The sequence below is a fragment of the Palaemon carinicauda genome, chromosome 7, assembly GCF_036898095.1.
Source record: "Palaemon carinicauda isolate YSFRI2023 chromosome 7, ASM3689809v2, whole genome shotgun sequence".
In the NCBI taxonomy this organism is placed as follows: Eukaryota; Metazoa; Arthropoda; class Malacostraca; order Decapoda; family Palaemonidae; genus Palaemon; species Palaemon carinicauda.
In genome coordinates this window covers 154,009,240-154,033,099 of record NC_090731.1, presented here as the reverse complement: position 1 = coordinate 154,033,099, position 23,860 = coordinate 154,009,240, and the positions used below count along the sequence as shown (strand labels likewise).

General features: G+C 40.9%; 1 protein-coding gene across 25 annotated transcripts in view; it reads right to left on the bottom strand.

Moving 5' to 3' along the window:
• Nucleotides 1-1,064: 1,064 nt before the first annotated feature.
• Nucleotides 1,065-23,860, bottom strand: part of osp (outspread) — a 305,916-nt gene continuing 283,120 nt past the window's right edge. For 22 of the 25 annotated variants that reach the window (XM_068376993.1, XM_068376998.1, XM_068376990.1 and 19 more), the window contains 2 exons: nt 20,181-20,270; nt 1,065-3,019 (listed from right to left, as the gene is read on the bottom strand). In XM_068376993.1, the coding sequence (XP_068233094.1) occupies nt 2,832-3,019; nt 20,181-20,270 (278 nt within the window). In that variant the 3' untranslated portion in view covers nt 1,065-2,831. The remainder of the gene's footprint in view (nt 3,020-20,180; nt 20,271-23,860) is intronic. The other 3 variants (XM_068376991.1, XM_068377009.1, XM_068377008.1) reach the window with 3 other exon arrangements.

Genomic DNA, 23,860 nt, shown 5'->3' with positions numbered 1-23,860 from the left:
AAAATAAAACTAGCGTAGATTCAAATTTAAAATAAAACTAGCGTAGATTCAAATTTACGTTACGTAGCACTCATGACAACCGATGCAGACCCACAAAATACTTTGTATCGTTACTTAATATTTCGATAATGGGAATACTAATATAAATTGTTAGCCTATTGGAAGGAAATCACTGTATTGCTTTCCGCCGGTAATATGACGTCACCAACCATATGATATGAACTTGACAGATATTAAAAATTTTCTTAATGTACTTTTACCGAAAATGGACTGTATATTATCAATAAAATAAAATAATTTACTATGATAAATCAGTTTATTAGCGTACTTTCTTTAGATAAGTATTGATCTATTATTAGAGATTATGCTAAATAAAACTAGCGTAGATTCAAATTTAAAATGAAACTAGCGTATATTCAAATTTACGTTACGTAGCACTCATGACAACCGATGCAGACCCACAAAATACTTTGTATTGTTACTTAATATTTCGATAATGGGAATACTAATATAAATTGTTAGCCTATTGAAAGGAAATCACTGTATTGCTTTCCGCCGGTAATATGACGTCACCAAACATACGATATGAACTTGACAGATATTACAAATTTTCTTAATATACTTTTACCGAAAATGGACTGTATATTATCAATAAAGTAAAATAATTTACCATGATAAATCAGTTTATTTTAATACAAGAAAATACATTATTTCCAAGTAAATATTTGTCCTATATGTGTAGTATTTCCGATAGACTTGTGAAGTCAATACCCTGAAAAAATCGTTGTAAAGTCGAATCGTCATAAGTGGCATATGTCGTAAGTCGAGAACTACCTGTACTGAAAATACCGTACCCAAGCCTTGATCATCACCATACCTCACTATAAAGGCGAAATAGGATACTAGGAGGGAGGTTATTGATGTAAGGGAAAATAGAAAATATTGAATTTTAATGATAAGACAACAATTGCCTATCTTAGACAATGTGCCGTGTATAACACGTAAGTGTTATGCTCATCGATAAGTCGTTTCTCATAAAAGGGTATTACAACAGAACAAAGTAATATCTCTTCAGTTATTTTATTTAAAATATATATATATAAACATTTTGTTCATTCATAAACCTTTTTTAAATAACTACCAGATAGCTGTACAAAACATGTACAAAATGCTGGATTACTAGTTATTAGTAAGCAATATACTTTTTAAACAATATACACATCCCCATTAGTCTTATACAACAACATACAGTACAATGATACCAAAAATGTCTTAACATTTCAATCCCTCAAAAAAATCATAGCATCTACCCATATAAATAATTTAATAAATAATTTTTACTTAGGGCAGACGTTTTACAGACCATATAACAAACTTGGGCACAAAATCTTAAGTTTTATAACAAATTCACATTTCAGAATATACGGTATATTATTTGCCCCTGTCTGGCGAGACCAAAGTTTCTTCAGTTACAAATTGATTTAATTCAACATTGTATGATCATATATTTGTATGTAAAATTATTTTATTTTATAACAGACGTAAAATATTAAATGGAAATGTTTATTAAAAAATATTATGGCGATAATGCAAAAAAAAAAAACGTTAACATGACATTATGTATTAGCTTAAAATCAATTATCGTCTGTCAGTGTAATGTAAATATCTTTTGGATATGTACCAATAACATACATAACTGATATACATTAATGTATACAATTAAACTGTGAGTAATGAACAGAAAGTAAAAAGGTTATGATTTTACATTAAAACAGAACAAAGATGGGTATTTCAAGCCATTTAAGTCATATGGATTTGATTATCATTAAAGCAGATATAGACTCACTTTTTGTTAAATTCAACATGCCAAATTGTAAACCATAAATCAACAAGGGAACAACTATTACATTTATCATGACACTGCATGCTAAAGAGTTGGCTGTGTTGGGAAATTTCAAAATTATTGCTTTGGTTTTCAGAATTCCCAGGAACACTTAATGGCCTCTCTACATTGGTAGTTTCTCTATGCTCAGATTTAGTATTTTCCTCTATACTCTGCACCACAGCTTGGTTAGGAGTTTTATTAGCACCTTTAAGTAACACTGGAGGTATACTAGGCTTAACTGTGACTACTTTTTTTCGGCGCAAAGTAACAGTGTTTCCAGCAGATCCATGACTTTTTGGTTTGTCAGTCTTATCAAAACTGCTTGCTTTTCCTTGGCTATTTACACAGGAAGTTGCTCTCCCTTTCCCAACAGGAGTAGGAGATGCTTTAGGAGAAGAAGCCCCTTTAGTGGAAGAGACCTCCACAGAATGAGGAGGACTTCCCTCTCTTGTTTTTAAAATGGAGGCCTTAGTTCCTCGCATGTATGACTTCAACGCCCCGGCAGGAAGAGATTTTCGTGAAGAAGAGCCTCTAGCCAATGGAGAACCTTCGTATGTGTTAAGATCATTTTGATATAAATCACCAACTCTATCCATTAAGGATGAAAATTCACAATCAGTAGCAGCATCTGCTCCTGACACATTGTCATCCCAAATTACATGCTGATTTAAACGATTATGTTTCCCTTTTTGCATATCATGAACAACATCTGTGCAACGAGCAACTGTGTTTCGTCGCACAAAAGTGGGAATTACCTTTGAATCACGCCGACTAAATCTACGAACCATCTTCTGTACAACACCTGAACCTTGACTTTTGTCGGCCCCAAAGTCTCCTGTTTCTAACGCACATTCACTCTCTTCCTGGGCTTCTTCCCATACTGCTTCTAAACTTGGACTATCTTCATATTGGTCTTCATCTGGACATGATCTCTCCATCTCTTTATTTAAACATTCTCTATGTAAGGAGTTGGTGTTTCGAAAACTTTCTTCCGTGATGCAACCATCCCTGCTAGGGGGGAGGGGAGGTCTGTTGTCATTTGTACTGGTGGCCCCGTTCCCCCCAGAGAGGGGCCAACCGATAAAAAAGACGAGAATCCAGAGAGACGTGGGCAACTAGGGGAACGCATCAGCTCTGTAAATAAAAAAGAAGGTATGTATTTAATGTTTTAGAGACACAAATATTTTTTTGGAAATGCAAATAAACGAGTACAGTATTAGAACTGATTTGGCTGTAAATGAAGTAAATTCCATCATCAATCAATAACATCTTTCATTACTCAATTATAATAGAGTGTTATAATTCCTTACTGTACTGCTATTCATTCATATTGCAAGTGATTCAGTATTAAACAGTAAAAATGTATCTTATGATCTGATGTTACAACTTATGTACATACTGTATATTGACTGCATTAGTGAGAAGTTTTATTTAATTTAAAAAAAAAAAAAATACTGAAAAATACAAAAATTTCTTAGCAGAAAGAACTATCTTTACATTAAGCAGAAATTTTATTTTATTTTTTTTTATTTCTATACTGTACTCACCTGATGTTCATATTGTTTAATAATTTTTTTTATTTCTATGCTTGCCTGATGTTCATATTGCTTATTCTCCCGAAGCTCGTTTTATGGTTGTTTATCACAAAAGTTATATAAAAAGATTCCCCGTTGTGTTTCCTTTCAGAAGATTCTGTATGTGCCCCCAGTAAAGTAATGAGACAATCTAGCGATTAACAGTCTAGCGATTAGCACTAAGTAACACACTAAGAGTTTCCCATTCTTCAGTTTCTCAGTCACAATGGCTTCATAAAGATGTCCCCCTTCCAGATTGTGTTAAGTTTTATGGCTGCTCAATTAGTTAGCATTTCTGCACAGGGAAAGCACTAGGTTTTAAATAACCATTGGAAGGGTAAAACTTCTACATAGCAAACAAAATAACTGCCGTTTGTCTCATAACATCCTAGGAAAATATCTTTAGTTAAAGGGGAATTAGAGAAGAAAAGTTTTTAGCGGATTTGATAACACTGTGACACGTCAAAGAGAGATTTTTTTTTTTTTTCCCTAGAGTTGAAAATGATGACACGCCAATACAGTACTCGCTTACCATTGAAGTTAGTTATGATCCTTTATGGGTTTCATAATATTCAAACTCAGTAGTCTGGCTTGCCTGCCCGGTTGCTTACACTAACCTAACTTCCATAGTCTGGTTAATTGGTTATATTTACATAATGTTCCTTCAGTAAGGGTTCTGCATGTTCACGGTGTCTTACATAATCTAGCTCCCTCTTCACACTCACTACCTCAGTCACTTTTGATTTGGCCTTCGTAGAGAGCAGACTTACTCCGCTGCCTCTATTTTCTGTTCAGTGACTGTACTGACTTTCTTTTTCTAATGTCAGGTGTGACTGCGCTGTTTTCCTTAGACATAGCATGCGGATTTGTCCGGGCACAACCGGCCGTAATTGTGGCATGTCTTGGTTCTCTTAGGAGATTGAGACTCGCCAGCTTACTCTTCATGTAGAGGGCACTGGAGGAGTCTCCCTACAGCTAGTGTTGGAAGTTGCCATCCTTCCAGTGAGAGTGGTTCCACCGAACGAAGAAGAAGACTCGAGCTCTGCCTCGAAGGCCAAGAAACCCAGACTTTCTTCTTTTTCCACTTAACTCCCACTCCTGCTTCTGCCCCTTCAGTCTCCTTTGGAAGACAAGCACGTATGAGGGATGTGCCTTTGACCTCCGGATGACTTTCGGATCTGGAAGATCCCGTTGCTTCTCCTGACAGAGCAGTAGAGCCTTCATCTTATGATAAGTCCTCTCTTGATGCTCTTTGTGAGCTGTGGCCATCCTTAGGACTTTTGGGTTCTCCCTCGAAGGATCGGCTTCTGAAGATGTTGAGGTGTGGTGCACAGGGGGAGCCCCCTTCTAATACTGCTGGGGTTGGCTTCAACCCTTCCTATGCACAGAGAGAGGAGTCCCTTCTCTTTGGTCCTGTGCCCCAAGCATTTTCTTGCTGTGCTGCTCTTCCAGTCCTTAAGGTTCTGCAGGTTGTCCTTCTCAAGGGTAACAACCTCACTTGCATCCCCTGCGGGATGAGCTTGCGTGCTAAGCCTTCCTTCCCCTTAGGACACCCTCGGGGGTAAGTGGTTGTCCTTATTCGAGAGAACACCTCAGAAACTGCTCGTAAGCATGCTTTTCTAAGTAAGCAGACCCTCCCCTTGTTGCCCATTGGGCTCCTAATCACACCACTACGGCATATATGAAGATCCCAGTGACACATGCTCGCTAATGGACCGAGTGCGGATCTAAGGTGCCCACTCCTACAGGGGATTCTCCCAGCCCCCCCACCCCTTTCAGCCTAGGCCTCAGGCACGTCCACCAAAGCGCTCCCCGTCCCTTTAGGGTCGGTGTAGCAGTGTATGTTCGTGAATCCATCTTATGCGAATAAACAAATTCCCAAACTCTTCCTTGTACACGCGACAAGTCTTGCCCACATGTAGTGAACACTCGCGAGCAAGAATAACACCTCTCGCATGAGCCCCGTGTAGGAGTACGCGCATGAGTCCAGACTGCTACCCCTTGGGAACCCAAGTCTGTGTGGATCTGGGCTATTGTCAAAGCAGCCTTAGCTGCCCAAGCTGCTCTGGTTGTGACTTCAGTTTCATCAGTTCAGTCCGATAAGCCGGTTTCCATCTCTTTAAAGACAAGACTATCTCCAGGAAACCCCTTTGATCACAGGTGACAGAGCACATCATCATCATTCTGTACTCCCCCTGCCCCTTCGGTGCCTGCACCTAGGCCTAGAGCACACCCCATCTGCACATGTTTCTAGCACCAGAAATACCTGGAAATAGGAGCTGCCAGGACAAGGCCTCTGATCCTGACCCCATATAGGAAACGCTTGGCTTAGTCCCAGTTAAACCTCAACCGAGGCTTCAGAAGTTGAGGCAGGTCACTCTGCTCCAGGAGATAACTTTCCCCCTTAAGACCAGTAGGAGAATGAGATCTCCGATAGATATCGTTTGTGGAGTTTTACAGGCTATCGCCAGTTGCGGCAGACTACTCACCTCTTCCGTTATCCCCCTGGGACTATTCCACCTCCCTGGAGGTCTCTCGGATCTCACAGTCTCCAGAATCTTCCCAACCTCACGGTGTTCATAAGGTTTGAGGAACTCCCCAGGAGGAGAAACATAGCATCGTCGTCTTCATAGGCAAGTCCCGGGGGCAGAAGGATATGACCTCCCTCCCGAACAATTGGGCATCAAAAAGTGGATCAGCAAAGGATTCAGCAGGCTGTTGCTGCTGCTTTGGCTCCTGTTTGCTGGGAAGCTCATCTCGGGCCTCATTCTCTTAACTGAGCATTCTATGATGACTATAACTCATCCAGGAGGTGGATGTACAACATGACAATTCTGACTATTCAGAAGGTGGACTGCCAGCCCTAAAGTCCATCCACTGAGCAGGGTGAGTTGGAATCAGTCTTCCTACAGGTCGCCCTGCATTTGAATGGTCAATGGCCTCGACAAACCTTCCTATTCCACCCCAGAAGGGCGAGACACGACCTTAGATCTGCTCTATCACGCCCCTAGGCCCAAAAGACCTAGACTAGAGCTCCCTTGGTCTAAGCTGGTAACTGGTTTGGCAAGGGAAGACACTCTCACGGTGGGAAACTCATCCAGATTACTTCCTTCTCCTTCTGTGAGGCAAAGAAAGTATTACGATATCCTGGATGATCACCCTTCTCCCTGCCTTTATATCCGGTAGTGTTAGCCTTAATCCAGGGCTTGTCGGCGGAGAAGTTGGTGGCACAACCTGTGGTGTTTTCCACCAGATACACCTCAGGAATGGAAAGACTCCCAAAGGCAACCTTTCAAGCCTCTACTTAGGTGGACCACTGGTCTGGTACTGTCGGGTTCCTGGCCGACACTGAAGATCTCGAGCCCTGACGAGAAGCAAGTCTTCAAAAACATCATCCTGTCCGGTGACAGGGCGGTAGTTATTGGCCCTTAACGCTGCTAACCAGTGGGCCAACTGGGTCTTGAAGAGACAGGATTCTGTCATCTCCAAATTCTTGAGAGCAAGTGGCAAAGAGGGAAGTCCTCCTTACTCTGCAACACTTCTCTATCCACCCTGTCCTTGTTCTCAGTGGATGACATTGAGGCTGTTATGGAGAAATGGAGGAAAGCAAGCCAAGACTCTCTGATGCTTAGGGCTGTAACATTCCCACCTTCCTCTTTGGCACCAGTTGTGACAAAAGCTTCTGTATGCAGAGAATGGCACATAGGAATTTCCATGAGCCTTCCAGGCAGACCACGACCACGAAGAACAACCCTTCCAGACAACCTTTCAGGGAAAAGGGCAGTAGGGAGGGAAGGTAGAGCTGCCAGACGTGAACAGTGGCCCTGCTACGGAGCATCCCTGTGATACTACTGGTGGGGTATGCCTGATTTGCAGGTAGTAGTGTTAAGAGTGCCACAGGGCCAAACCCTGGAGAGCAAGTGTCCTTTGGACAAGGTACGTTGTCCCGTTCATCAACCCTCCCCCTCTCCTGCTTCATCATCCATCAAGTCCATCGTTCTTTTCCCATGGATTAGGGAAGGCCATTACCCTTTCCCAGGTTTCCTCAGTCGACTGTTCTTGTAGAGAAGGCATCTAGAGGCTGGGGACTAGTCATAGACCTCTTAGCCCTGAAAGAGTTTGTCCTTCAAATGCTGTTGAAGATGGAGACCACAACCATGGTCAGTCAGGCGATCAGACCGGGGAACTTCATGATCACAGTGGACTTGATAGATGAGTATTTCCAGATAACGATCCATCCTGTGTCAAAGAAGTACCTAAGATTTTGTCTGCACAACAAGATGTATTAGCTTCAAGTGCTGTGCTTCTGCCTGTCGACAGCACCACAAGTGTGTTCAATCTAGTTTCAACCTAGGGCCACACCAAAGGCATCCGTTTCCTCTGTTATCTGGATGACTGGCTGATTTTGGCAGACTTGGCGGAGACCCTTCTCTTACATCGTCATACTTCTCAAGTACTGTAACAATCTGGGGTTAAATCTTGAGAGGTTATCAATGCAGCCCAAACAAGATCTGGTATATCTGGGAATGCATATCGATACCTAACTAGGAAAGATCTTTCCATCTCAGACCAGAATTGAAAGGTTCAAGAAAGTAGCCTAACCCTTTCTCCTGTAGAGTTTGCTGCCAGCCCCATCAGTGGCAACAACTGTTCGGAGACCTAGGGTCCTTAGAATGCTTAAACCCCAACTGTCACCTCAACATTCAGTCACTAGTGGCAACTGAAAACCCTATAGTTTCAGTGTAGGGATCTTCCGGAAACATGTGTTCCACTAGGATCAGAGCACAAGAAAGACTTGGGCTGATGGATGCGATGTAGATCTTCTTTCTCCTCACCTGGATTTGATGCTCTTCACAGACTCATCGAAAGAAGGGTGGGGGCTCACCTGCAACAACACATGGCCTCCTGGCTACGGTCCATCCTGATCGGCAATGCCACATAAACCTCCTGGAGTTGAAGGCAGCCTTTCTAGCCATTCAACACTAATAACATCTCCTTTCAGGTCACTCAGTAGTTGATGAGTGACAACATGACTTTAGTGTCATAATTAAATAAAGAGAGTGGTACCTTCTTGCAACAGCTCAGCCATCCAGCTGTTGAGATTTTGCCTAATCCAGAGACTCCTCACCAAGGGGAGATTGTCGTCCAACCTATCGATGACGTTGATAGCTTAGCTATGGCAACACAAAAATTGGTACCCAGACTTTCTGCTGCTACTGAAGGAGTTAATCCCCCCTTACACGACCTACATCAACCACACGTGAATATACTGTATACCACAGGCTAGTCTCATCCCTTTAACTTCACGCCTGGAGGGTATCCAGTTCCTCCTAACTCAAGATAAGATTTTCACGATTATTGGAGAAAAGGATGCTTAGATACTTCAAGAGGTCCTCTATTGTAGTCTATCAAGCAAAGTGGGCAATCTTCTGAGGTTGATGTTGTACAAGAGTTCTCTCTCCACTCAGAGCCACTATACCCCTGATTGCTGAGTTTTTGTAAACTCTCCTCAGTCTCAAAAGTAAAAGGCTATCACTCAGCTTTCAGCTAGATCTTTAGACTGAAAGGAGTCTTTATTTCCTTTTTAGCAGAATTATCTATGCTCATATGGAGCTCTGAGTTATCTTGCCCTCAGTCAGAAGTGAGATCCCCTTCTTGGAACGTGGTCAAAGTCCTCCGTTCCCTGAAAGGAGTTCCATGTGAACTGTTGAGTCGAGCGTCAAATCATGACTTGATCCTCAAAATGGGTTTCCTTCTCACCCTAGCCTCTGCAAGAGTTGCATTGTCTCTAATACATTGCCAATTCAGGGACATGGGGGCAGATTACTCTCAGCTAAGACCCTGATTTTATTGCTAAGACTCAAACTCTAGCTGTAGCAGACTCTGGATTCAGACCCTTTCCGATTGCGAGTAGACATGGATCAACTAACTGTTACTATGTACTGTGAGGGCACTAAGGCATTATCTCAAGTGTACAAGAAGAGCTCACCTATACAACAATCAGCTGATTGTCAGGGTCAAAAGGAAGGTTATGAGAAACACTATTTCATCATGGATCAGGCAAGTTATTGACCGTGCTTCTGCCCTCACTCTTGCCCCTCCTCAACAAGATGCAGAGCTCATGATGTTGTGCATAAGCACGTTCCTGGTTTTCAAAATGAACTTCTCTGTGTTGCAGGTGTTACAAGCAGGCATGTGGAAGCGTCAGATGACTTTCACCACCCACTACCTGCAAGACATGACACACATGTCCCTAGACATGTTTTATCTAGGCCCTGTGGTCACCACTCAGCAAGTGGTTTAGCTTCTTTAGCTCCTTGCAGGAAAATTAGCAGTCTGTCGAAGGCAGAGGTTACAGTTTATCTGGGGCGAATGTGAAAGGAATGACTGGCTTTTTCTTTTCTTCATCTTACCCTCTATTGGGGGTACAGGATCCGAGGCCCTGCAGGCAAGTCCCAATTTGCAACGTGCCTGATATTTCTTGGTTCTCACACAAATACATGTTCCATCAATTCCCCCTTCTCTTGGTGAGGGGAAGTTGGGTGGCATAGGTTTCGGTGTGTATAATATCAAACCTGAGGTTATACAGAAACCTAAATATAGTCGCAGAGTAGTTCCTCACTCGCTGACAATTACTAGGCCGTCTTATCTCTCTGGTACTGTATTATCAAACATCTGGCTTTAGGTTCTTGGGCACACTATTCTATCTTGTTTCTATTCCTCTTGTTTATTATTTTTAAGTTTCTATAGTTTATGTAAGAAAGATCTAATTCAATGTTGCTAGTGTTCTTAAAATCATTTATTTTGGTTGATCATTACTGTACTTCTATTTAGTTTATTCATTTCCTTGTTTCACTTCCTCACTGGGCTTTTTTTCCCTATTGGAGCCCTTGGGATTATAGCATGCTTATCCAACTAGGGTTATAGCTTAGATTGTAATAATAACAACTGGTTCACAAGGTGTCAGGATCCCCATTCCTATGCTTCCATAATCTTGGGTATGGTAATCTTGGAGCAAATTTTATGCCAGTTGAATGGACTTCCATCCAGCTATAGGCGAGTCTCCTACATAGAGAACAAGGGTTTGTATTAGTAGTTGAAAAATGAAATATGACATTTGTAGATAATTTGTATTTTTCCTAACGATACAAACCTTAGCTATTTATTTATGGGTATTACTTTCTGCGATGCTGAAATGACGAGCCATTAAATTTAATCGAGGGTCAACTACCCACACCGCTAGTTGGGGGGGGGGGGGGGGTAGGGAGTAGGGGGAGTAGCTTGCTACCACTCCCACTCACACACTGGTGATTTAGCTCACTTTGCTTGGAGGTAGGACTTCAAGGGGGATAGGGCTGGCAGGCAAGTTTGTATAAATAGCTAAGGTTTGTATCGTTAGGAAAAATACAAATTATCTACGAATTTGTCACTTGTTCCGTAACTGGAATACAAACCTACGCTATTTATTTAGGGGTGACTCACCGATTAGGAAGGGTGGACATCCATACCATTTTGGCTTTACCCGGGGGCTCCTTATCTGAGTATGTTAATACTCAAAATAAGAAGTCCCTGCTAATCGCTAAAACCTTGTTACGCAAGGTCCGTGGCCTACGCAAGCTGTATGTTGAGATATTTAGAACTGTGACTGTCTAGGTGAAGTTTCAGAGTCTTTTTGTAGGAAAAACTGTTGTAACCAAGACTTTCCCAATACCACCTCGCCAGGGTATGGGGACGCAACAATATTAGCTTAATATTAGGTACACAAGGGAGCATGGTTTACCTGCAGTGGTTTGAGGTCTTGTTACTAATCACATCACTGAGCTGAGTGGCCTGTTAGGAACTGATGAGGCTGCTGAAGGACCGGAAAGTTGGTCTTCATCTCTTAAGAGATTTAAGTGAAGGTACTTTAGTTCTCTGTCCAGAGGCCTGAGGCCGTGTGGTGCAGCACTATGGTCCCTCCCTTCTTTTGATGTGTCTAAGCACAGCTTCAAGTACGAGGGGTGGGGAAGGATGAGAAGGTTATATCACTCCGTAGATTCTCAACCGACACCCATCCCTGGAGGTTCGTCCAAACTTCTGGTCCCATGGGGGTCAGAATGTCTGGGGAATCGAAGGCCTGATTCCAATCGGACTCAAGTCACTCTGGGCTGGGAGTTCTTCTCGTTTTGAGAAAGGGTCTTGTGGCTTTTCTACTCCTGTCTTTGATGAGAAGGTTTTGTGGAGATTGGTGTCTAGAATCATTCCCAGTTACACCAGTCTTCTGAGAGGGAAGTAGGGAAGACTTCCACAGGTTTACCTTGATCACCGGATCTTGGTAAAAAGACTTCAGAAGTTCCAGTGCTAATGCAAAGTTGCCACCGAGTCTACTAAGGTCAGTCAGTCGTCCAGAAACGGAGGAGGCGGAAGCCGATCCTGTGAGACCAAGATGGGTGCTGTGGAAAGACTGAAGCACAGTGACCTGTGCTGGTGTTTCTTGTTTGTCTAGACTGAATCTTCAATCCTTCCTAGTAGGTTGGCCAGGGCACCAGCCGCCCATTGAGATACTACCACTAGAGAGGTATTGGATCCTTTGACTGGCCAGACAGTAATGCATTGGATCCCTCTCTCTGGTCACGGCTTATTTTTTCTTTGCCTATACTTGCACAGAATAGTAAGGCCTATTCTTTACATATTCTCGTCTTTCCTCATACACCTGACAACAATGAGATACTTAACACTTCTTCAACCAAGAGGTTAATTACTGTACTGTAATTTGTTCAGTGTACTTTACTCTTGGTAAGGGTAGAAGAGACACTTTAGCTATGGTAAGCAGCTCTTCTAGAAGGAAACTCCAAAATTAAACCATTGTTCTCTAGTCTTGGGTAGTGCCATAGCCTCTGTACCATGGTCTAACACTGTCTTGGGTTAGAGTTCTCTTGCTTGAGGGTACACTCGGGCACACTATTCTATCTTATTATTTTTTTTCTTCCTCTTGTTTTTTTGAAATGGTGTGTTGGGCAGGCTTAATAAAAGGGCCATGGATGCCTGGTGGTTTATCAAGAGGTTGTCTTTTCCTTTTTCTGATTCTTTTTCTTCTCAAAACCATCCTTACTGTCCTCCCTTCAGTTGAAGTGGCTATCCTGGATGGTATTTAGCCTTGTATGGTGTATTGGCTCCTCCATGTTGACCAGTTTTTCCAACTTTTTACTATAGTCTAAGGGTATCATCAATCACTTTATTTATAATTCTGTAAATATTGTTTTTGTTATAATTCTTGTTAATCTAGTTTTTAAGTATGATGTCTCTTTTATTATTTCTATTAATTCTTATGCTGTCTGGAGACATTGAGCGAAATCCGGGACCAGTACGTCCTAGATTTCGTAAATGTCGTCTACTGTATTGCAATATTCGTGGTCTTCATGCAAATATCCAAGACCTTACAGTTGCGTCCAGACAGTATGATATTCTTTTGTGCTCAGAAACTTTGGTTTCTAATATGAGGCACTCATCTGAGCTCCTTATAACTGGTTTTAAGAAGCCAATAATGTTGAAACGTGATGCCATCCTTAGGGCCAGAGGAATGGCGGTGTATTTTAGGACCGAGTACCCTGCTTCTCATAAGTCCTGCTATCAATGTGGATGTCATGAGATTCAGGTAATGAAAGTTTGTGGCAGGCATGACTACTTTTATTTGTGTTCGATCTACCGGAATCCAGATATGGATGATTCTATCTTCGATTGTCTTCTTACCATTATGGCTAAGATACAAGATGATAGAAAGGCTTCTTTTGTCTTTGTTGGTGATTTTAATGCTCACCATAGGGAGTGGTTAAGTTCTATCTCTCCTACCGATTGCCATGGCTTAAGAGCTTTAGACTTTGCCTCTGAATCAGGCTGTGAGCAAATCGTACATGAAGCTACTCACAGGTCTGGTAATTGCTTGGACCTCACATACACCGACTCCCCTGGCGTTATAACTAGTAAGGTTGGTTCTCCAGTCGGGACATCTGATCATGCCTTGATTTCATTAGTAATGAAGACTGAGCAGCCTGTCCCTGATATATCATACTCTTGTAAAATTTATATGAAATCCCAAGCAGACTGGAATGGGATTTTGCATGATCTTTTGTGCTTGAATTGGTCACAATTATATAGTAGTGTAGATCCTGTTGTCCCTTTGAATGAGAATCCAATCAACATATTTGATAGGCGTATCCCTTCTCATGTGCTAAGGTACCGAGTGAAGGACAAACCGTAGTTCAATGATGATTGTAGACGTGCTTATTTGGAGAAGCAGGAGGCCTATCACCTTTGGAAGGGTAACAGATCAGACTTGACCTGGAACAACTATACTCAGCTTTGAGCGTTTGCTCAGAGAGTTTATGCCTCAACTGAAAAGGAGTACAATTTAACCATAAAAGAAACCCTTTCTGGTACAACTTAGGAACATAAATGGTGGTCTACCCTTAAATCTGCACTCTTTGGAGTAGATGCAACAGTTCCTCCTTTACTTAAACCAGATGGCTCAGTCACTCAATGTCAAAAGGAAAAGGTAACCCTTTTGGCTGATGTTTTTGACAGTAAACAGAGTAATGAAAAACTTGAACGTCCTCATTCCTATTTTCCTGAGGCTAAACTAACTAATTTAGCTTTTTGATCTCGTGAGATTAAAGCTCTGTTGATGGACCTTGATGCTTATGGAGTTGTAGACCCAAATGGTAATTTTTCCTTTATTTTTTATAAAGCCAGCAGATTTCTTAGCTCCAAAGTTATCTGTTATTTTGCACAAGTTAGCAAGAAGAGGAGCTTTTAGCACTTGTTGGAGAATTGGTAATGTTACTCCTCTATGTGAATGTGTTTGTGGTAGCTCAAGTCCCACTGATTACCGCCCAATTTCCATAACTCCCATATTATCTAAAGTTTTTGAATGTCTTCTGGCAAAACGTCTTAATAGGTTTGCTGAAGGTAATCATCCACTCCCTAATTTGCAATTTGGTTTTCATACAGGCCTTGGAGCATGTGATGCCCTTCTTACAATCTCCAATGCTGAACAGAAATCCCTTGATTGTGGTCAGGAAGTTCGTATGATTGGCCTTGATTTTAGTGCAGCCTTTGACTGTTAATCTTGAGGCCCTTGTTTTCAAATTGAAACAGTTGTGAGTGGGTGGGTTGTTTCTTAGCATTATTATTGATTTTTTAAGTAAAAGATCTCAAAGAGTTGTTGGTGATGGGCACCATAGTGAGTATAGGAATGTGATATCCGGTGTTCCACAGGGTAGTGTTCTTGGCCCATTACTTTTCATACTATATACACATGACATGTGGTTTGGCCTAGAAAACAAGCTTGTTGCATATGCAGATGATGCTACTCTCTTAGCATAAATTCCATCCCCTGAATGTAGATCTGAGGTTAGTGAATCCCTTAATATAGATTTAGCTAAAATTAGTGCATGGTGCAAATTATGGGGTATGAAGTTGAATCCTAACAAAACTCAAAGTATGATTGTAAGTAGGTCGGGGACGGTGGGTCCTCAACATCCGGATCTCAGTATTGATAATGTTTCCTTAAATTTGTACGACTCTTTTAAAATTTTAGGTGTGATTCTCGACAGCAAATTTACTTTTGAGAAACACATTAGGTCTGTCTTCTTCAATTGCACAAAAAATTGGCTTATTGAGAAAGTCTTACTAGATTTTCGGTGATCAATCTATTCTGGAGAAGAATTTTAATTCTTTCATTCTACCTTGTTTTGAGTATTGTTCTCCTGTCTGGTGTTCAGCTGCTGATTCTCATCTTCATTTGTTGGATAGAAACGTACGGTCTATTAAATTTCTTATTCCTGATCTAGATATTCATCTTTGGCACTGTCGTTCAATTAGTTCATTATGCATGTTGCATAAGATTTTTCATAACTCTGACCATCTTTTACATTCAGATCTCCCTGGACAATTCTATCCTGTCCGTAATACTAGGCAGGCAGTTAATTCTAATAGCCAGGCCTTCTCCATCATGAGGCTCAATACTACACAGTATTCTAGAAGTTTTATTCCAGCTGTTACCAAGTTGTGGAATGATCTTCCTAATCGGGTAGTTGAATCAGTAGAACTTCAAAAGTTCAAAGTTGGAGCAAATGTTTTTATGTTGACCAGGCTGACATGAGTCTTTTTATTGTTTATATATAACATATGCTTTTGACGTTAATAGTTTATATAGGACATATCTGTTTTGACGCTGTTACTGTTTTTAGAATGATATATTGTTAATTTATTCTCATAATTCATTTATTTCCTTATTTCCTTTCCTCACTGGGCTATTTTTCCCTGTTGGAGCCCTTGGGCTTATAGCATCTTGCTTTTCCAACTAGGGTTGTAGCTTGGCTAGTAATAATAATAATAATAATAATAATAATAATAATAATAATAGATGATGGATGGTTCGGGCCTGGAAGCATACGTCCTTTAGGTCCAGCGTGCAAATGAAGACTTGTGGTCTTAGCCCTTATCCGAACTCCAACATGGTGTGGACATCGACCCAATGGGACAGCTCCTTGCGGATCCTTTCGCATTGGAGATCGTTGACGCTGGGGTCTTGACTTGTGGCATAAAGGATGGGACGCGATACCCTGTGTAAGGATTCTTCCCTGGGAGAGAACTCCTTCAACTGATAGAAGTAAGGCAATGCTTAACCTTTCCATGTGCCCTGATGGGATTGATGCTATTCCTTAGAGCAGCATCAGTCTGGCGAATGTTAATCAATGGTTAACGGCTGGGTATCATGGTTACCGTGCAGTTGGAAAGTGCTCGCAAGTAGTAACCTGTCGACAAGCCGCTGATGAGGGTTGTCGATCGTTTGCCGATCACTTTAGTGGATTGGTTTGATGGCGAACGGCGAGTAGCGAGAAGTGTGTTGTATGCCTTCTGTTCTAGGGAACCACGGGCAGAGGTTGACTAGTAAGTCCGAGTCACGAACTGCTGGTGAACGGTAAATTGCCGATGATCGGTAAATCAGCGATCTGTGAGCCGAAGATGGTAAGTGACAGGCAGATGAAGGATGTCTGGTCAGTCAGCCAAGGAAGGTTGGCGATTAATGAGTTGGTAATCTGCTTGGAGACCACTGAGACACAACAGAATGGTTTAATGATAGTCAATTGGTGATGGTGAGCCATTGATGATCAGCAATTGATCGCGGATCGGTGAGCTAAAGATCAGCAAGCCGACGATTGGCTGGTCAGAGATCAGCGAGCTAAGGTCGATGATCGAAGAAAGATGAGCTGCCCATCGGCGATCTAGTGATCAGCAAGCTGATGACTGGTTATTGACTAGCAATCAGCGATCGGCACGCTAACAATCGAAGATCGTTAGAAATTGGAGAAACTAGAGGTCAATGATCAGAGAGAGATGAGCTAGAAATTGGCGATCTGGTGATCGGCGAGCTAGCGATCAGCAAACAGTGATCTGGCGATCAGTCGGTTGATGATTTCTCATTAGTAATTAGAGATCTGCGAGCTAATGATAGGCCGTTTGCAACGTTCAGATCGTGTTTGCAGACGGTGGTACTGTCAAGATAAACTCTTGAAGAGAAAGGGACCAAGGGTTCCCTGTGAGGAGTCTTGACCGATGGTAGATGGAATCTTCGGGATCTTGAACCCCTCTGTGAAGCCTCTTCCCTCTTTTCCCGGCGGCCATGCTGTTATGCGTTTGCGGGGAGAGGAATGGGGCAATGGTGACCTGTCAAAAAGTTTTCATTCTTTTCGCCTATTGCGCGAGTGTGTGGGAGAGTACTGGAGCGTCAGCACACAGGATGATGCTGGTGCTTGGTTTCTGCTGCAGCGCAGTTTTCGATGAATGCGCAAAAGAGCGCTGGAGAGTAGGCAAGCACTGGTGTGCAGGTGAGCGCTGGCTCTTTGGCAAGAGCTGGCGCATTGGTGAGCATTGGATCTGAGAGCGCTGGTGCGCAGGTGAGCGCTGGCTCTTTGGCAAAAGCTGGCGCATTGGATCTGAGAACGCAACTGCGCAGGAGAGCGGTGGATCTGAGAGCACAGAAGAGTGCTGCCGAGCAGGCAAGCGCTGGATCTGAGAGCGCAAGTAAGCAGGAGAGTGCTGGATCTGAGAGCGTCGGCGCGCAGTAAGGCACTGTGTAGAGTTTTGTGCAGTCTCCCTAGAATGCTCAGAAGCACGCGTGACAGGTAGCGCAAGTGTGGGTACTTGAGGACGCGATTGCGGGCGAGAACTCGCGTGTAGGAGAGCGCTGGCGCGCGTGGAGGAAGGCTGGCATGTAGGACAACGATGTTGCATGCACGTGGAAGAGGGCAGGCGCGTAGGACAACGATGTTGCATGCACGCGGAAGAGGGCAGGCGCGTAGGACAACGATGTCGCGAGCACGCGGAAGAGGGCAGGCGCGTAGGATAACGATGTTGTGAGCACGCGGAAGAGTGCTGGCGCGCAGGAGAGAGCTGGTGCGCAGAGATTGTTGGTGCAAGCGTGCAGGAGTGTGATGGAGCACAGGAGAACGCTGGCGCGCAGGAGAACGCTGGCGCGCAGGAGAGCATTGGCGCGTAGGAGAGTGCTGGCGTGCAGCAGATCGTTGGGCGAGCAGGAGACCGAAGTTGCGTGGGTGCGTACTGAGGTTCGGTGAGCTCTGTTGCGCCGGCGATCGTAGGTTCTCTGGTGAGCTGGCAAACATTGCTCTCTGTGGCGAGGTTGTGCTGGTAGTTCGGCAGCTCAGCTGCTAGGACGATCAGGAACTGGGATGTGCCCTTTGTAGGGCAAACATCCACCGATGGAGATCACGAACGATCCACAGAAGAGTCAAGGACCGAAGTCCGAGGAATAGCTGCAGCGTCGTCAGGAGAAGGTCCAGGAACAGATGACGCCCATGAGGGCCGGTGGATCAGCAAGTTGACCTTCAGCAGTAGCAATCCTCCAAAGAGGAGTCTCTATGAGTGGCCCCTCTTGCGAACGAGAGGTGATCACTTCGCAGGAGAGACTTGTCTAAGACTATGCTCTGCCCCCAAAGGAAGAGAGACTCAGCAAGGGGGGAGCGTAGTCTAGTTGAAGACAGCAACAGCAGTCGGAGTCGATGAAGTGATGAAGATGCAGGAAGTACAACCTCACACCTGGGGAGGAAAACTCTCCCTCGGAAGGGAAAGTTGTCCAACCCCTGGAGGCGATCCTCCTAGTAGCGCTCTAAGATGATCTGACAAGAGCGCTATAGGAGGAAGCGTAGCCAGGTGTGTGTGTGTGTGTGGGGGGGGGGGGGGGGGCATTGCGGGAGTATCCCTCGCTAACACCCACCCTACATATTCTGTTGGGAGTTTGGCTGCCACCTCGGTCAAAGTTTTTAAGGCCTGAACACCAGCTTGGGCTGAATTTATCTCCTACGTAAAGAGAACTTCAGGTTTGTATAGTTAAAGATAAAAATTATTTCTAAATTTGTCATTTTACCCAGTAAATCAAGTACCATATTAGTAAGCACCACATTAGTAAATAGTGTGTTAGTTCCATGCTTCTCATTGTAGCAAAGATTGGTAATTATAAAGGAAATGGAGATTTTGTTTTTTGTTTTTAAAAAGTGAGATTAAATTGCTAATATTCATAGCTGGAGCACATTAAAAAAAACTTGCATTACAGATGAGAAAATTGATGAGAGGTGCTGTATAGTGCCCCAAAGCTGGAGAACTGATGAGAGGGTTTGGGTGTGAAAAGAAGGGGAGACGTTAATATGGAAATTAATATCTATAACACAGTAAAGACCACTAGAAAGGTTTAGGAAATGATGGGGAAAGGACTTACATAAAAACCTGGACCAAGTTCTCACTCAGACAGAAAGTGATAAGGATAGAGAAGAGTAGAAGTTCATGTCTAATCACACATGAAAAAAACTATATATAAACATTTATAGAGCTGATGAGCTGTGTTGATGTCTGGAATATCTGTGTCAAAACCACGACAGTAGAGGCATACCTTCAAGAAAATTGCTCTTAAGAGTAATTACTATAAAGGAAAATTAATCACACGTACCTAATTTTTATATAAAAGTTTCATTACTAAAGTACCTAGGAGTCTGCGTATATAACAGGCCACAAGATGCACCTTTTATATTCCAATTCCAGAAATAAGTTCTTACTTTCTATATTACCAGCCTTGCATTTTCAAAATACAGCAGTGCTAATATATGATTACTGAAAGTATTAAGCCTGAAGCTGTCGTGAAAAGGTGTTCCCATTTCAAGCAAAATGATACTGCAGAGCTTTGAAACTGATAGGTCAAATGATTGAGTGATGTTCACATCACCTTGAATTTAAAAATCACGACTTACGAAATTCAACACCTCAAAATATAATGCGAGAGATGGCTAGTTTTCAGATTTCATAATACCTTTAATAAACATCACTAATTTCCTATACCAAATTCTAAAACTGACACTCAAAGAACTGTGTGGATTCTCTTAAAATGACAAACTACTCCTAAGACAAAGAAAAGGGTTTCTCTTTTCTCAGTGCAGGCAAGGGAGAACATTAATGTTCAAAACAGTCATGATTTTATCATGAAATATGTGCATATAAAATCAAATTTTCGCATGCAATAATTTTCTTAGAATTGATTTAATCATTCTTAATCATCTGAGAAAAAGTGACTATAAACAATAAACTATGGTTCAAAATATTTGTACTTTATGAATTTAATTAAAAAAAAAAAAAAAAAAAAATTATCTTAAGGTAAACAAAACCAGAATTATTACCTTTACCTCTTGTTGCACTTAAACTTGACCCTCGCCGAAATTGAGCTTTATCCTCTGTAACATTGGTAGGGTCTGTGCTCCCGCATTGTTCTGTAAAATATGTGAGGTGAAATGTGCTGCTTATTCAAGTGTTGATTTTTAGTAATTTTTTTATTTCTAATAAGTCTTATAAACTATGAGGTATTTATAGATTATCAAATACAAATAATATAATGTATACATGTATATATAATGTATGTATATGTGTAAATAAATATATTGTTATTCACTAGTAGCCTTTATACCCTTTGGAGGGACTAGTGCCAGAAGAGTGCAGCCTTTTAGATTCTCGGCAAATCTTAACATCAAGATGCTCGTTGTACCCAAAAAGTTATCATCATAGTTTCCCTTATGACCAAAAAATAAATTCCTTTCAACTCCTTTGACAAAAAAAATTATTCCTATGAAAAGAAAATATTCTTGTGGAACCTTATCCTTACTTAGACAACGGTGAAACTCTGGTCAATCTTTTGACCATACTTTTATCATTGTACCGCTGTACTGTATCTCTCTTATAACTTCTATTCCTCATGTACTCCTAGTCTTCAAATTCTTAATTGTCCTTACGTTTAATACAGTTACACCACAAATATATTCTAATTTCCTCTAATTAATTTCCCTCCTTGAGATCTACCTCTCTTTTGTTCTCCCCATTTGACATATCTTCAAAACACTGCATTGACACAAAACTGCCTTCTCTTCAGAAAGTATCTCTCCATTTACATTTTTCATATATAAAAATTTATTCACCACTCCTTTTCTCCGAATTTTATTCCCCTCCAAAATACTCTTTTCATTGGCATCAGGTACTTGCTTAGATTTACCCTTTTACTCGTAAAATATCCCTATTTGCTTCTCTGTCTCGATTTATTTCTGATTACCGTATTCTTCTTTGTCAAAATTCATCGTTACTGACATGTTTCAATGGGGAAAGGTGTAGACAGACATACCAAACTTAAAGGAGTAACTATCATTAGGGTACTGTACTTGCATAATGAAGACCATTCCTTTTATGCTACCTGTGTAATAAATTCCAAATTTGAATCCGTGTGCAAAGCTGTCTAAGGCATTGGTTTGCTTAATATGAACACACGAGTGAGTAAAGCCCACAGCTGTAATTAATGCTTAGGTACAGAACTACAAAAGAAGCATGAAGCATGAATTACATATACATATTTTAAATACACAAAATAATTACAGTAATTCATATACTGTATAGACAAAAATTACCCGCCCCCCAAATGGTGAAATACAGGATGGCTAAAAAAAAAAAATTGGCTGGTATTTCATAGTGGGATATATGCACAGGAAATCAAGCAAGCATATGGTGATTTAAATGAGAGATCAAGCTTATCCTACCAAAAAAGTCTTACCTGCAATATTTCAGTTTAGGTTTATTTTCAAGTAGTATGATTATTTTCTCTGCAGAGACCAGCAATAAGGTAATTTGAAGCAACTGGGCTTCTACTTATCTGGACACAATATTTAATGGTATAAATATACATGCATATGAAATTAATAACAAAAATTGTAAATTAACAAATAAATCTGGTTACAGGGGTCACAAAGTCCTACAATAAACTACCCGAATACCATTCAAGTAAGAATAAAATATAACTTGTAATATAAGAATTGTGCAAACTAATAAAAGGGTGAGAAGAACACATAAAACACAACATTTGTTTCAACACATCATGCATTTTGCTACTAAATAAGATGTAGGCCAATCAATGGGACTTATTAGGTAGTTAGTATAATTGTTTGCCATTTCTTTACATAAAATTAAAGATAACCATAGCCGATTCTACCGTTCCAAACCAAGTTTAATTTAGGTCATCCATTGCATTCAGATCTCAGACTATACCATCCTGTACATAGTCTTTGGTATGTAGTTAATTCTAACAGTTATGCCTTCTCCATCATAAAGCATAATACTACACAGTATTCTTGAAGTTTTATTCCAGTTGTGGCCCAATTGTGGAATGATTTTCTTAATCTAGTGGTTAAATCGATGAAATTTCTTTTCTGCTGAACAGGTTGGCATGTATTGTTTTATAGTTTATACATGAATGATCTACTATGTTGTTACTGATCTAAATATATTTAATATCTCTTTATTCATCACTGCACATATTTATAGTTTATTTGACATACCCTTATTTTCTTTCCTAACTGGATTACTATTCCTCTTCGAGCCTTTGGGCTTGTAGCACTGCTTTTCCAACTGGCGTTGTAGCTCAGCTAGCAATAATAGTAAAAATACTGTTTTACTATTATTATTATTATACAGTAATTCCACTAGACAGTATTATGTTATTACTAAAGCAATATACAATGCACAGACTGTACAACTATTTTTCAATTGAGCAGTTCAGCATAGTACAGCACATTAAAAGGCATACAGTATACACACTGTATATGGGAGTGAGATAGATTGGGAATTTAACCTCTGAGGATCTGATCACGCACCTGGTGAATCATCCATTCATGTAGCTATATAGAAAATTAATTTTGCTTAGGAAATTTTTATTTTATTTTCATCTTTACTCTTTGTTAGTTATGCCTTGAAACACCAAATAAGTAGATTGACATGATGTCGCTTTTCGCCGTAAAAAAAAGTATGAGAGTCATAAGCCTGACGGCAATTTTGCCGGGATTGTACTATATTATTGTTAGTTTCGTACTATACATTAACTATTGTAGTGTATTAAAAACTACATCTGAAGTGTAGTTACAGTACTTAACAGTATATTTATAAGTGATGTAAAATAAAAAAAAGGGATTTTGACATAGGAAAAATCTATTTTTGGGTGAGATAGCCATGTTGTCCTGATGGAAGTTCCTTCTGGCAACTAATACAGTATAATATTTCTGGGATTGATATTAGAAGAGAATTATCGTCAGGTATCAAGGGGTTCCAATCCCCGGAAACGACTATCCGAAGATATCCTGTATAATCAGGGACGTATCCTAAGATAACCATAGATATCTGCACCCCAAACAGACCTTAACCAATCTAATCCACTAAGGGGAAGGATAAGTAAGGAGCCACTTTAGGGTCTCTCATTATTCAGGGAAATCCTTACACGTGGGAAAGGGCTCAAATGAAAAACAACCTGCTAATAAGGAGGGCCAACTGTATATACAGTATATGTATGTATGTATACTTATATACTGTATATGTATATACTGTATACAGTAATTCCTTGGCTAACACATGTGGTTCACTCCAACCCCCCCCCCCAGCTGAAAAACTGCTTAGAAACTGAAATCTCATTTTTTTTATCATTATATTTATAATTTTTCATTCTTTTTTATTATATTTATAATTTTTCATTTTTTTTATCTCTACAAACTTAAGCTTTTAGAACCAAAAATTACTTAATTTGAAGATTACTAAAATATATAAAATAGATTATATTTACATATGTAATACAGTATATTTATGACTTCATGATGTACTGAGGGAGTAATAGATGAACTGCAACATAGCAAGAGATTACTGTTGGTATACATACATACATACATACATACATGTATAATGATCTTGAATCTATTTCACTCTGTAAACAAAACAGTATAAAGAGCAAGTCAAAATAAAAAGTGTGGTTAAACTCTGAATTATACAAAAGTACTACATA